This window comes from Euwallacea fornicatus, chromosome 15 (assembly GCF_040115645.1).
Source record: "Euwallacea fornicatus isolate EFF26 chromosome 15, ASM4011564v1, whole genome shotgun sequence".
Taxonomy (NCBI): Eukaryota; Metazoa; Arthropoda; class Insecta; order Coleoptera; family Curculionidae; genus Euwallacea; species Euwallacea fornicatus.
In genome coordinates this window covers 3,476,339-3,492,384 of record NC_089555.1, presented here as the reverse complement: position 1 = coordinate 3,492,384, position 16,046 = coordinate 3,476,339, and the positions used below count along the sequence as shown (strand labels likewise).

Here is a 16,046-nt window from a genome sequence, read left to right as displayed (position 1 = left end):
AGAACAACTTATTTGGTTTAATTCGTGTTTTCGTTCGACTTCAGTCTTATGGAACTCGCACGAGGAATTTGGAGTAACTGTGCGTTAATCCCGACTTGATTTTGTAACCTAAAGGGCAAATCTGTCTCCAAGGCCAAGTGACATGATTAATCGTCTGAGGCACCCGTTTTTTTGCGCTCCATCTACGATTATTTTTCAATATAAAAGAAACACGTAATTTTGATTAATGGGCTACTGCGACATTTCCAGTTATCAGCGGAATTTCCCTGCCGAAGGGAATAAAATTAAACCCCTTGGTAACACAGAATAATGTAAAATTGCGATAGCAAATGCGAAGTGGAAAATCCAATAGCACCTATCTAACTTAGATAGATGTGTGGGTGATAGGATTGTCCGGTCAATAGACTAAAATCCGACGAATTTAACTTGCAAATCTCCAACGAATGGGAGGCGAATTTGCATTACCAATATATCAATTAATATGTGTCCTGCAGGAATGCCATGGGATTTTCATATTCTAAGAGAATTTTATATTGTATGAGATTTATTAACCTGACTACTCATAAAAACCCTGAAGCATATTTCATCAGATAGCGGCCGTAGCGCGCTAAAGCAATCTAGAACTTTGTTGACTCAGATAAGTGAACGCGACCAACATCATATAATGTCTTCTTCAAAGCCGTTTTCTTCGATTTCCAAGCCGACCTTGCCGTTTTCGTTTAGATCTTCAGATTGGTTATTTATCCACAGACAGAGTTTGCTGCGCATGCTTGAAGTCAGCTTCGGAATATGGGATCTGGGTATCAAAAAGGTAGACAAATTGAAGAGGTCCACGAAGACTTTATAACGATCGCTGCAAAAAATGTTGTATATTGATATTGCTTCCAGTTTAACATACTCTAGAAGTAAACGAGAAAAAAAAAGGTACACCCCACTGGTTTCTTGAAAAATATATTAGGTAGTAAACTTAATTTTAAGGGTTTTCTGTTAGATGGCGTAATTGGTTAGTCTGGTATCGGGGAAGCACAATGTTTATTTCATTTGAAAGAGCTCTCCTTCACCTTTAATCTCAGTGTACGCCAATCAAATATAGTGATAACAATACATATTTCTATCGCTTTAAAAACATCTCGTTTTAAGCCATCGAAACGCAATTTGCTGGAAGCTATCCTATCTTGTTTCCATCCGAAGAAAAAGGGCGTAGAACCATATTTTGCTGATGGAGACTTGTGCCGACCATGTGCTGTCCATTTAGGTTGAAATTTTGGTATCGACGATTCAAATCCGGCGATTCTGATGTGGAAGATAAAAAGCTCTCTGGGCAACCGAACAAGTTTATCGACGATGAATTGAAAGCGTTACTGAACATCGACCGAAGTCAAACACTAAAAATGTTGGCAACATCGTTTAAGGTGACGAAAATGGCCGTTTCTAAACTATTGAAAGCAATTTGAATGGTCCAAAAGCAAGAAATTTGGCTGCTTTACAAATGGAACCGCAAGACATCGAACGTCTTTTTTGTCATAAGTGATCTGTTGCTTCAACGGCGAAAACGTAAAAGTTTTCTGCACCGAATTGTGACCGGCGATGAAAAGTGGATCCGATACAATAACCCTAAACGCAAGAAATCATGGTGCAATCCAGGGCAGCTGCCAACTTCCATAGCAAAGCCCAATATCCACGGATCGAAGGTAATGCTCTGTATTTGGCGGGATAAACGAGGCATAATGTTTTATAAGCTGCTAAAACAAGATGAAACCATCACGAGGGATCGCTACCGATGTGAACTCATCAAATTGAAGCACCGCACGAGAAACGGTGTAAATGGGACGATCGTCATAATAAGTTAATTTTGCAGCATAACAACGCTCGACCCCCATGTAGTGATTCCCGTCAAAAACCACCTGGAAAATGTCGCTGAGAAATTCTACCCCACCCGCCAAACTCCCCAAATGTTGCGCCGTTCGATTACCACTTGTTTCGGTCAATGGCACATGCCCTTACTGACCAAAAGTTCCGGACATATGAGGACATCAAAATGTGGGCTGATTCCTGGATCACATCAAAAAACGAGTTCCCTTCTTTCGCCTCGGAATCCGTCTTTTGGTAAAAATATGGTAAAAAATTGTAAAAAATAATGGACAATATTTCGAATAAACCAGTCGTGTGAATCTCTTTCAAAAAACACGCGTTCTTCACCAAAAAAGCCTTAAAACTAAGTTTACTACCTAATAAATGCTTTTTGTATTCTTTGTTAAGTTCTAAAGAAGGCCGGGCTTTTATGTTTTTTAATAGGATGCACCATTTCCGTGTAACTTAATCTAAATGAATTATTACTTAAACTAAAATCTTGAGAAATTGTCGATTTTAATGAGAAATCGTAGTCAGATTCCTTTGAAGATAACGCTAGAGCGGTTATTTATTTTTTTTTAAATATACGAAGAATTTCCAGAAAAAAACGGGAATTTCAAATTTTTGAAAATAATTTTATTTATTTGACTACGTCGATTTCATCCCCTCAAAATACTCCCCGTTAGATAAGACACATTTATGCCAGCACTTCTTCTTAACCCCCGAAACACTTGTGAAATTTAATCTTTAGCATACTGTTTAGCTCTTTCAACGATGCGCATTTAATCTCGTCCGTGCTTGCAAAACAACGATAGTTCTCTTTATTTTCGAGAATAAAAAAAAAGTCGCAGGGAACCACATCTGGCGAGTATGGAGCTTGCGGAATTATTTCAGTATTGTTTTTGGTCAAAAATTCACAAACAAGCAATGAAGTGTAACCGGGCGCATTATCATGGTGCAAAAGCCATGAATTGTTTTGCCACAAATCCGGGTGCTTTTTTAGAATTGCTTCACGCAAACTACGTTGAATTTATAAATAATATTCTTTGTTGATCGTTTGTACAAAATTTAATGCAAATTCTTCGATCCGTTTTTCAAACAGCACCGCTAGTGTCCAGCGCAATGTAATTTTATGACAACTCTCAACTCTAAACTTCAAATATGTTTGCCAATGTACTGGGTGTTCAAATAAGGGAGGCCATCGACTATATTTGGGAATTACTTGTTATGGAGTCTTAAGGAAAAAATATAATTAATTCGGCCTTGAGAAATCATTGGAAAATATTTTCAAGTTTGTAACTTCACCGCTAGGAGGCGTTTTTACATGATTAATTATTAAAATGCCATTATTAGTCAAATTTATCCGAAAAACGTATATTCTCAATATGAAATATCAATCTTTAACACGATTTGTCACAATTTTTATAGAAAGAATTTTCTTGAATTTTTGACACTAGAGGATGGGGGAGATTTTAATATCAATTCAAATAATGCATTTTTCTCGATAATAACTGAATACCAAACTATACTGTAATACCTTATTAGTAAGGTCTTTTAGCAGGTTACGTTAGTATGACACAGAAACCGCTAGGTGGCGCTATTTGAAAGCCATGGTAATTTTTCAAGTTATTTCGAAAAGTTCAGATTGAAAGGTATAATTTTTGTTGCACCATTCGAACGAACGTCAATTTCTATTCAGTATAGTCAAAATCCTGTGCAAATATTTTTTCGTAGTAGTAAATTATGACAATTTGAAAAAATAATTTTCTTAGGGATGAAGTAAACAAGCCTCGCTTATGAATCAAGTAGGACGTGAACGCATCTGTACTCGTCAACGTCACATATTTGAAACAAATGAATAACCATTTCACTTAACGTCATATTTGTGGATAAAATCATTTTATTGATGTTTTTGTTTATTTTATTATATGTTTTCCTTGGCGGGCAAGTTCGCTAGATCTTACGTATTTGAATTTTTATTTATAGAGTAGATTAAGAGACCTATTTCTTCAAAGTAGTGCGATTACAGAAGGAGACGTGAAAAATAGGATCCCAAATACTGTAGTATCAATTACTTTAGGAGAAATCCAAACTACAGTTTTTTCTACAGAGGAGCCTCTTCGATTGTGCATCGTAAATGATGGGAAACAGTTTGAGCATCAAAAATAATTTATTGTTTTTTCTTTTATTGACCTTTCTTAAAACTTAGTTATTTGTTGAAATTGTGAACGTTAATTTTAACCGTATTGAAATAACATCCTACTTAATTCATAAGCAAACCTGGTTTATTCCATGCTTAAGAAAATTAATTTTTCAAATTATTATAATTTATTACTACGTAAAGGTAACTGCACCAGTGGGGTTATACTAAGCAGAATTTGACGTTCTTTTAATTAGTGTAACGAAAATTATACCTTTCCATTCAAGTTTTCCGAAATAATTTGAAAAACTACCATGCTTTTCAAGTTGCGCCGCCTAACGGTTTTTATGCTGAACTAACATGAAATGATATCATTGCGACGTCATAGGCTGCGAAAAGTCAGTTCTAACGATGTATTACAATATAATTTTGTGTTCAGCTAATTGCATTTCCTTAACTGACATTAAAAGTTCTCATCTTTCAGTTTAGAAAATTCTTATATATACATATATATAAATAAGGGTAGTCAAATTCCTATAGGGCACTATTACTATCTTCTAAACCGCAAAACGTTACAAATTCAGTTAAATTAAACGAAAGTTGTCAAATTTGATGACAAAATATCGAGGCACTGTTATCAAAATTTCTTCGGTTTCGGAAGTATTGGGAAAAAACGAAAACTTTCCAAAAATATGTTTCGTTTTCTTACACTTTTAGGATTGTTTTTTTTGAAAACTGAATTTTATTTTGTTCCAGTCCTAAAAGTCTAATGTAGAACAAAATAAAAAAAATTGGCATGTGTAAACATGTGATCCAGATCGTTATTAAATTGAATCCAAGTAAATCCGTATTTAAAAAATTGAAGTTAGTGTCGATATCTCAAAAACGAAAAGTGCAATTTTTTATAACTTAATATTAGTGTGTAGAGCTTGACAAACCAATAAAATGTTGTTACAAAAACGTTGCCCGCAAAATTTCGTTTTTTCCCAATACTCCGGACACCGAACAAATTTAGGCCACAGTACCTCGAGATCTTAACTTGTCATCGAATTTGATAAATTTTGCCTAATTTAACCGAACTTGTAACGTTTATGGTTTAGAAGATAGCAATAGTGGCCCATAGCAATTGAACTACCCCATATACGTATGTGTAATTTTTTTTATTGAAAAATTAAAATGAACTACCCCAGCGAAATATACGTGAAAACACGAAAAGTAGGAAAAAAAATTGTTTTCGAAAGCTTGTTTGCCTGTCAGCACCTACCTCAGAGTAGATCGCAAGTATTGATATCCGGAGGATCCTCCGGTTCCCAGCTGAGAAGATCCAATCATTCTTTGAACCATCAAAACGTGATTATCTAAAACAAAATTCAGTTGATAACTGGAACTACAAGCACTTTTTCGAGTTGCTTATATTGGCTGAAAAGCAATTCATGGGCAAAAAAATCTTTTTTGGCAAAAATGTTCTTATTAGCAGTTGAAAAATGACGTTAATTGATATCGAAAATTATAAAGCATTTCCGTAGATCGCAACAATATCCAAGCAAGCAACGTAATATCGCAATTTCTATAGAAAAACTGAAGCAGTATACGCTATATACATTGTTTGAGCGTAAATGAAACTTCGCTGTTTGATATTTTGATTGATGGTCTTTTTAATTTACTTACATCGCCATTTCGTGATAAGAGAATCAATATCCATGAGCTGATTGAGAATTTGATAGGGCTGGCTAAATCTCGGCTCGTCGCGGTAAAACGTCACCAAGATGGCTCCTACAAAATTGATTAAATTGATAATTAAACCATCATTATCGACAGTATTGTTGGCGCACCTTGCAGAGCCTTGTGAGAAAATCGTCTTTCTCCACGATTCAGCAACGCCTGATGGATTTCAGGCCTGAAGATCGATTCATATACTTCACGTCTTTTTTGCAAGTCATTCAAGCGGTATTGCTTCAGAGCTTCTGTAGGCTCTTTCTGGAGATAAAAGGCGGTTAAATTCTTTTTTTTATCGAGCTCAAGCTCGGCATGATACTAATTGTCAAACTAAGTACTATTCAGTTGTAATAGAAAAAAACATCCGGGCTAATCGAGGCTTTTCTTAATTTTTTTTAGCAATTTGGCCTGTTGGGGGTAACTAATAGAATTGAAGCAATTTCTGCGCAACGCTGTAGAATTTTATAAACAAACCTTATCTGAAACAGAAATTTCGCCTTCCGACACTGCCTTAACAGGATCAATTTCTGTTGAGGCTTTAATTCTGAGGAACAATTTTCAGGTCTGCAAATCGAAAACTGAGATTTATTCTTAATTCGCAAAATAAAAAAATTATTTTTTCCCCCTGTATAGCTTGCAAGTGCCAGCTCTTGTTACCTCCTCGAGAAAACACTTGCAGCTAACCTGACAGTTGCAGATTTTGTTGTAATGAAATAAGAAATTTATCTTCACGCTTTGCGAACAAGGCGATTAAATTGTTTCGGGTTCAGGCAGAAACACTAACAATTAATCACTGCAAATAACTGCCTCAGTTCCCTCACGATTTCTCATACACAATGGAAAATATCGTACCATGGCAATCTGCTTTTGCTCTTCCAATAATTGATTGACCGCTTTTTCATATTTGCCCCAGAAATTAAATCCCTGCACCTCCAATCCGGGAGTTCTCTCTAGCCATCTCTCTACTAACAAGGCCAAAGAAGGTTGGCTTTCAGATAACTCTATTTGATTTAAAGCTCCCTAAACCAAAAAATAAATAAATATATGTATATATATATATATTTATATATATACGATATATATATAAATATATATATCGTTTTAATTTACGAGGCTGAATAAAAGCGAACCTGATCGTTGCCGAAAACCTTAGTGTAGTTCTTGTTGTACTTGACCCTGTGCTCCGCCTTCACGCCCAATTTATTTTCCAATAGCCGAAACTGGAGGCTTTGGAAACCGGAGGCAGGACGCAAATAGTTGCGAAAATCCATGAAATCCAGGGGCGTCATGGTCTCGAGGATCATCACTTGGTCGACGAGGACCTTTAATGAGAAAATTAATCTATTCGTCATTAATGAAGCGGGCGCGATTTACCTTCAAAATCAGGACTATTCGGTTGAGCCTTTTCAAAATTTCCAGTGTTTGGGTTTCCTCGAGGACTTCGCTAAAAATATTCCTCACCGAATCCAGTTCGAATAATATTTGTTTGAACCATAATTCGTAAGCTGAAATAACAACTCTCGTTGGGTAATACTAATCATTAATTGATGCCAATCACATAGTTACTCATTCGATAAAATCTGAATTCAGGCCTTTGTCGGCGCATTGAAATTCTATACTATTAACTATAGGTTGTTCAGTAATAAAACCGATGCACGTCACAACGCTGAAATCCAGCGATGTGACTAGTTGCATTACTAATTCAATATTTCTTATAAAATATACAGGGTATCCCAAGACACACTTTCCAACAGATATCTCATAACCCTCCAAAAATTTGAAAAAAGCTTTTAATAGGAACATGTAGGGTTGTGTTGAAGCTACAAATTGAAGTGATAGTAAAATATATACAGGGTGGCGCATAAAGCTATGACCAAAGAAACTTGCAATTTTTTAAATAATACACCCCGCATATTTTTGCATATTTGAGTTCCTAGTCGGAATCTAGGCGCATTTTATATAACATATGCTATACTTGGTTGTGAAGTGCACTTCAGTTTAATATTTAAAAATTCATTTTCACACTCATAAAAAAATAAGGCTCGGTTAGGAAATAAACATTTCTCATTACACTAGGAAAACGGTATTAAAGATGTTCTAATTATCCTCCATGAGCTTCCAAACATGTTTTAAATCGTCGAAGTAGTTCCTTAGTACAAGCTTTTCGTATCATATTGATCGTGACTATACGGTAAAATGTTCGAATTCGATCTTTCATGTCTTCTAAATTAATTCGGCAGGTTTGATAAACGATTCCTTTCAGATAACCCCATAGGCAGAAGTCCAGTGGGGTTAAGTCGGATGATCGAGCTGGCCAACGAATAGTCTATTCCCAATAGACTCGCGTGAAAACGTTTCGTTGAAATATTGGGTCACAATTCGGGAATTATGGGGTGGAGTGCCATCCTGTTACCAAAGCATGTCTTGTTTTTCTGCTAAGGAAATATCCTCCAAAAGTTCGGATAGCGTGCTTTGTAAAAAGGATAAATAATATTGTCCATTTAATGCTCCCTCAAAAAAATAAGGCCCAATCGGGGATCCATTACAACTACTATACCAAACATTAATTCCCTGTACGGTTTGGAATCGTGTTTCTTGATGCCGATGGGGATTGTTGTCTGGTCAATAGTGGGCATTATGCTTGTTAATAACGCCATTATTGTGGAGCTTGCATTCATCTGTCCAACATATTCAGTCTAGAAGTGTTGGATTATTCTCTAGCGCAACTTGTAAGCAAATAAATTCCAGCCTACGTTCAAAATCAAGTATTATCATTCCTTGTGTAAAATGAAACAATCATATGAACAGTGGTATTGATAATTCTTTGTTCGTTGACTATATTGCGAGTTGAAAGATATAGATATAGATCATTTCTAACAATAAATGGATATCGTTTATTTGCCGAATTTGGAAAGGTCCCAGTACGAATTTGCTCTTCCAACTTACGAAAACTCACATTTTAAATTGGAACTCGATTTTGAATACGCTCATGTTACAACCGGACTAAGTCACGCCTATTCTTACGACATTCTCCATAATTAAGCATCATATTACTATATTAGTCAGAAAAAAACCGTAACTGCATATTAGTATGATTTCACAGAATATATAAGAACCAACAGAATCAATAAATAATTTGGCGATATTAATAAAACTAATTTGAACTAAATTAAATTTTAAAATGTAAAATAAATGAATTGTAGTTGTATGTGTGTAAAAAATGTGTAGTTTAAAATGTAATTAAAATGTAAATAAATTCTTTATCACAATCTGTTCGTTGACATATAGATCACAATTTGTCGTTCCAACATAATCATACATGGTTCTATTAAAACCTTTCTTAAAATTTCTACAGGGTTGTGAAATGGTTACTGTAAATTATATCGTGGGAAATCCTATATACAGGGTGTTCCATTTAAAGCTATTAATAAAGATTACTCAAAAACGGTACGTAATATAAAAAAGTTTCAAATAAAAGTTATCCCGGAGAGAGGAGGTCATGACATGAAGATAGGGACTTTTAGTCAATACGTCATTTTAAGGTCATTTCAAGGGCAACTTTTTTTTCAAATGGCAACTCCGAAATTTTTTACAGATCCTTGTAGACCTTAAAAAGTGAAGATATTTTATTTGACTATTTTTTTATTTGACTATTTTTTTATTGGACGTTTTGCTGCAGAGCTATTCTTGATTTTTGTCAAATTTTTGAGATAGTCGAAATTATTTTTTTCTAGAAGGGTTTTGCCATCCATATTCTGTTTAAAACTCGTAAAATTTTTTCTATCTAATAAAAAAATTTATTTCTATGAAAATAATATTTTCGTAAATATCCTGTTAGAGTCTACCTTATAACAACGTCTACAGAAATTCGATATTTTTTTCGACAATTAATTTAATTGTTTTGTGTGAAATTATTCAAAAATTATTCTTTCCGTTTCAAAATTCAACAATTGAAATGTATCGCTACACTTTGGATGAAAAATGACAAATAATTTTTATATATGAAAAGGCTGAAAGAAATGTTAGTCGGACAGTTGAACTTTATGCTGAAAGATTTCCGGATGAAAGAGTTGTCTGTTAGACGACTTTCAATATTGTCATTAAAAATTTCAATGAAACGAAATCGTTGGAAACAAAAAACTGCAATCGCTCCCGAAGTGCAACACCTGAAGGCAATCAAATTGCAGTTCTTGCAGCTGTTGCCTTCGATCCCCATGTAAGTTGTCGTCAAGTTGCTGCTAACACGGGAAAATCAAAGACAAGTGTTCAAAGAATTTTGAAGGTGAATAAATACCATCTCTAACACATTTTTTTACATCAGGAACTTCATGGAACTTATTTTGAAAACCGAGTCAATTTTTGTAATTAGGCAAGGCAATAATTAAATCAAAATACAAATTTCTTCTCCAACGTTTGTTTTCATACGAATTCACATTCACAAACCATGGTGCAGTAACCCACACTAGTTTAGGGAAGTTGAATATCAAAGTCATGTGGTCATCATGGTCAGTGAATATTGGGGAATTGTATTATTGGAGAATACTTAATTGGACGTATCTTCATTGAAGGAAACTTGAATGAGAAGTGTACCGCAATTTCTTGCGTAATAATCTTCCGGAATTGTTAGAAAACATTTCACTTGCGATTAGACGGGTGGTGTCAGCATGACGGCTGTTCAGCTCATTTTTCTAGAAAATCTCTTGAGATTCTGGATAAAATGGACGATGGATTGGACGAGACAGTCCAGTGAACTGGCTTCCTAGGTATCCTGATCTGACGTCATCAGATTTTTTCCTCTGGTGTTTTTTAAAGGACAAAGTTTATGAAGAAGTACCAACAATTGCAGACGATATGAAAAGGAGAATTGAAAATACGTGTCAATTGATAAGTGGGGAGATGTTGCGCAAAGTAAACAATTTTTTCCGAATAAAAGTTGAGACGTGTTTGGAGCAGGAAGGACATTCTTTTGAACATTTGCTTCCATAAATTTCTCAAATCAGGATTTTAAATTAATTTTTCAGAGTAAAAAAAATATATGTTTCTTTTTAATAGAAATAAGTTTTTTTTGATTAGATAGAAGGATTTTTTAAGTTTTGAACAGAATATACACTGCAAAACTTTTCTACAATAAAAATACAATAATTTCAACTACCTCATAAATGAGATAAAAATTAAAGATAATATTGTGCCAAAAGGTCTAATAAAAAAATTGTTCAATTGAAAGATATTCATTTTTTGAAGGTCTACAAAAACCTGTAAAAAAACAGGGTTGCCATTTGAAAAAAAGTTACCCTTGAAACAACCTTTAATTGACGTTTTGACTAAAAAGCACTATCCTCATGACATGTCCCCCTTTTTACCAGACAACTTTTATTTGAAACTTTTCATATAACGTATCGTTTTTGACTAATCTTGAATTACAGCTTTAAATAAGACACCCTATAATAAACAGGGTCTCCCTAAAATGACGGCATAATCCTTGGCCCAAAATTTCTTAAACAAAAATAAAGCATTCTAGACAAACTTACCTATATCCAAAGTTGTTTCGTTTTGCCATCACAAAGCGAGAAAATTCTCAAATTAATATCGTTTTTTTGGAAATAATTTCTAAACGTTTTTATTGATTTTCATTAATTTTGAAATTAATAGTTGCTATTAAACTGCCGTATTTGAACGTAAGCAGGATCTTTTTTGTAATGAGTAGAAATATTAAAAATGGCGCCTAATTCATAAATAAAAGTTTGTAATTTTGTTCCTCCTTATACGACTTGCTCTAATTTTTTCTCTGCTACTGCTGACTTTAGTTTGAAACATTTTTGTGTCTTGTAAAATTTTTGCCAGACATATAGTTTTTCCACAAAAAAATTATTTACGAAACCTTGCAATTCATCATTGCTGTTTCGTCGGAACGAAAACATGAAAAAAGTTTTTATTCTAAATAATCGGTAACTTTGGGCATCGTGTCGGGCTTTCTTTTAACGTTGTTTTCACAACAATGATGAATTGCGAGGTGTCGAAATTTTTTTTTCTATAGAGAAACCATATGTTTGACGAAAATTTTTTATGAGACAAAAAATTTTCAAAATAAAGTCAGCTAATGGCAGAGAAACAATTGAAGTCGTTCATACAGTGGGTAACAGAAATAGAAACTCTTATTTACGATTCACGCTCCATTTATAACATTTCCGCGCATTGAAAAAAATCCTGCTTGCGTCGAAACACGTCAATTAAGGTAGTGATTCTTAGCTCCAAAATTAGTGAAAATCGATAAAAACGTTTAACAGTGATTTCCAAAAAACAACATTAATTTGAGAACTTTAGTGCCCTATACCGACAAAACAAAACAACATTATGTATACATATGCAGGTTGTCCGAAAATGTCATATCATAAATTACTCTAGAGGTTATTAGGGGAAATTCAAATAATGCTAGTACTTCATATAAAAACATCCTAACGGCCTTCGATACCAAGTTAATCGTTCAGTCAAAATTTCTCATGTAGACTTATTCGTTTTCTAATGAGTTGACGAAATCAGGATTTTTTTCATAGCTTGATTCTGTCATAATTTTCTATAAAAAAATGCATCTCTTGCATTAATCAATATCTTGTGCCATTTTTGAGAAAAGCACATTTTATTATCAAAGTGCACCATTCATGCCAATGATATAAAATACAATTAAATAGTAGTTTATTATTTTAAAAAAATTGCATGTATTACAGCTAAAGTTATCAAAAATCATCAACATTGTCTATTTTAAAATATCTTAGACTTTAGCAACGAGGAGTGTGCACACATGCATCTAACGTTCGGACTTGCAGAAGGTAATACTGAAGCTCCTATCTTACTCTATACAATCGAAGATGCTCATATTAAACATTCTTGATAACTCTAGCTGTAATACACATCAGTTTTTTTTATAATAAATTGTTGTTTCATTTGATTTCAAACAGTTTCCATGTATGGTGCATGTTGATAATAAAATGTGATTTTCTAAAAAATGGTACAAAACATTGATTAAAGCAAGGCATTCCTTTTTTATGGGAAAATTATAAAACGATGAAACTACGAAAAAATATTGATTTTGTTAAATCACTAAAAGAATTAATGAGACTGAATGAAGAATTTTGACTTCTCCGATATAAGAAATACATATGAAACGCCTATTTACATAGATACGAAAATAAGCACTACTATGAGCTGTTGAAAGCGTCCAACTTTTTTCACTATGATAATTGAAAGTTGCAGCAAAAATACATTTTTTAACATCTCACTTTAAAAGCGAATAATTTGATTACGAAGGCCACTACAAATTGTTTTCTATATGAAATACTGGAATTATTTATACCTCCTCTATAACCTTTAGAATTTATGACATGACCTTTCCTAACACCTTGTACAAATAATTTTCTCTAGAACGTCTTATTTTTACATTTAGTAATACAGTTATGTTAAGGACATCCTTTGTAAAACACAATTTGGGAAATTTAATAAAAATTATAAACATATGTACTTCTCTGACGGCGTTTAATGACAACAAAGGACTGTTATGGCTGTATTGACTTATCAAAATACTATTAAAGAAGGAACAAACTCCTTAAACCGGCTAATTAACTGGTTTCGCATAACAAAAAATATTAATAATAAACGTGAAGTATATTCATACTAGCCTTTGGTCTTAAAAGAATAGTTTGTGGTAAAGAAATCACCAGTAAAACGAGAACTTTTGTAGAATACGACGGAAATTGGGTGGTATTTAAGTAAACCCATTTTCCACAACAAAATAAAATGGCGGAATGAGAATGGCATGATATCAAAACAAACACATACGCAACAAATATGGCGGCAACGCGCCCTGTTGCCAACACTGTTAATAACATTTCCATTATTTACGTTCATGGTAAGTTTAAATGTTTTACTAAACGTTAACAGGTAGGTTATCCTTAGGCCCAAGTACTAGTTGCAATTTATTCGCATAATTATTTTTTACCTTAAGACGAATTCCTCGTTTAAAGCCTTTCACATTTTGAACGTGAGGGTTCACAATGGAATCACGTGGTTTATGACGTGTATGGGTTTCAGTGTTGGACGACCTGTGAAGAAGGAGGGTCGGGATTTATAGTTGCTGTAATATCGCCCCTATGTTTACTTATGACCCTCAACTTGGTCCTTGTAGAATTCGCGATGATTGAATGCCAGATCGATGGGAGCGGAGCACAAAAGAGTTGCAGATGATTTTTTTTTATTATCCCTTAATATGAGACGTTACGTAATAAAACAGGCTCGGAGATAAATTTAACTGGGTTAATTCCCTTTCCTTTCAATGCAAAAATTAGCGTAATACAAACCTTGAAATGTGGCTTCCTGGCCACTTTCCGCCTTACCGTTCCTTATTTATAGTCGTTAGAAAGTCACATTTTTACTGCAATTGTAGTTGAAAGAAGTTTCCATTTACGAAATCTCGAACAATTATTTCAAATTATGCTCGTGACATTTTCGATTAAGTTTAGGTTTTTAATTGGTCAATAAATGAAACTCGTCTATTTCTCAATCAAAAACACCGAATTAAAAATAAAAATTCGAAGATAAAATCATTTGTGCAACCGTTCCACTATTATTGAATTCCTAAACTGGCAAATTGAACAAACAACAATAATGTTTTGCTGTTCTTCCTCTTATGAAGAATTACTGCGATCAAGCATACACACCCTTTCACAAGTTCGCACTTGTCCTAGTATATTACGCCCCATTTATGTGTTGGATTACATGCAAAGGGATAATTTGAAACCAGGCTTCAAGGCTGTATTGTTCTGTATAACTTGCCCGTTTATAATAGTTGTACTTTGTTATAAGTGCATGCAAATTGCGAATAATAGAATGGCAAACACATTTAGATATCTTACATAGACGAGTTCACTGATAATGTCGAATTGAGTTGATGAATGGAGTGAGCAATGAGTCGGTTTTAAATAATTTCACCATCAACACTGTCTCGAAACTTTAACCCATCGTTATATATAAAAGAGAACCGATTAAAAGTTGCTAAAGCTGTAAAACTCCAGCGGGGGAAAAACGGGAATAGCTTTGGGACTAAATGGTTTACTGGGCTTGTGATTTATGGTTAAGGGTTTGTTACTCTATCCCCCCTATAGAGAACTACTCTTTGTTATTTTTTGACTGATCGCAATCTTATTGGAATTCGCCGTGGAATTACCTTGATGAGTAATAATGAAGAGATGCTCATCATGGACAGGCTCCTGATTTTGAACACTGAGCATTCGTTGCGCCCCAAGAACCTTGTCGAGCATCAAGTACTCTCCATAGAGCATCCCTGCTTCATCTCCCAATTGGTCCCCATCTTGAGCACCCTCTCTACAAATAAAATTGAAAAATTGACTTTTGGAACCGGAAATTGTTACAAATGATTGCAAATATACACGTTTAATTATTTCTTATATGGGGTTATCAAATTTATGTGATTAAAGTCATAGAGCAAATGTACAATTCTATGGTGTTATAATGGAAACAATACGAGCATTTTTAAAGCCGAATCATTGGTGTGATTGATGATATTTGCGAGCAGCAAAAAGAGAGAATACGCAATATTCCAATCTTACGACAGGGATAGCCGTAGTATTAAAAAAATATACCCTATATATTTGTTTGCATGCGAATAATTTATTAGATACACGTAACTTATATGTATTATTTTATTTATTTATTATTATTTACACTAAAAATATTCACTCACTTGCGCCTGATTGGACAAGCCATACTACATAGCACTGTTCGCGATGCGATTGGTGTGTTTGGTCTTTGTATTTAGACACGGAATTGAATGAGAAACATTGGCTCAATTTTCAACTAACCGATCAACCACAATGCGTTACGGGGAGAAATATCTAGTATATGTGTATGAAAACCTATATGTACGGAGGATTGTTGTATTTGGAAAGTCTAGGTGGAGGATAGAGCAAAATGAGAACTTCTTAAATGTGGGTATAAATAACTTTTAGTTGTGGGTATAACATGCGGGTCAGAGCGTCTTTAAGTTGATTAAGATGGGTTTTTTGTGAAATGAAACTTCAAATTTTTATTAGTTGGAAGTAAAATCCACATCTGATCACAGAACGCTAGGCTGCCATCCGCAAATACAGGAAACCTATCAAAGATAGATATAGCAATATTGACTGGGTGTTATTATAGGAGAAATGTGTTTATTTGCAATATGTGATGTTTTGCCCAGTACTCCACTACACTTCCCATGTTTTAAATTTTAGATTTTGCTAGTAATATTATTTGCCTTAGATTATTGTATGCTCCAGTGTGAGTTTACACG

At 34.1% G+C, this 16,046-nt stretch overlaps 1 protein-coding gene across 1 annotated transcript; it reads right to left on the bottom strand.

The window, feature by feature from the left end:
- Window positions 1–526: 526 nt before the first annotated feature.
- On the bottom strand, window positions 527–15,623 carry vermilion (Tryptophan 2,3-dioxygenase vermilion). Its single transcript, XM_066290801.1, has 9 exons — window positions 15,459–15,623; window positions 14,922–15,079; window positions 7,082–7,212; window positions 6,838–7,029; window positions 6,560–6,727; window positions 5,824–5,968; window positions 5,660–5,764; window positions 5,256–5,349; window positions 527–853 (listed from the first exon to the last, which is right to left on the bottom strand). Exons 1-9 carry the CDS (start codon window positions 15,479–15,481, stop codon window positions 658–660), a joined length of 1,212 nt encoding a protein of 403 aa, XP_066146898.1. The 5' UTR covers window positions 15,482–15,623; the 3' UTR covers window positions 527–657.
- Between the last annotated feature and the right edge of the window lie 423 nt (window positions 15,624–16,046).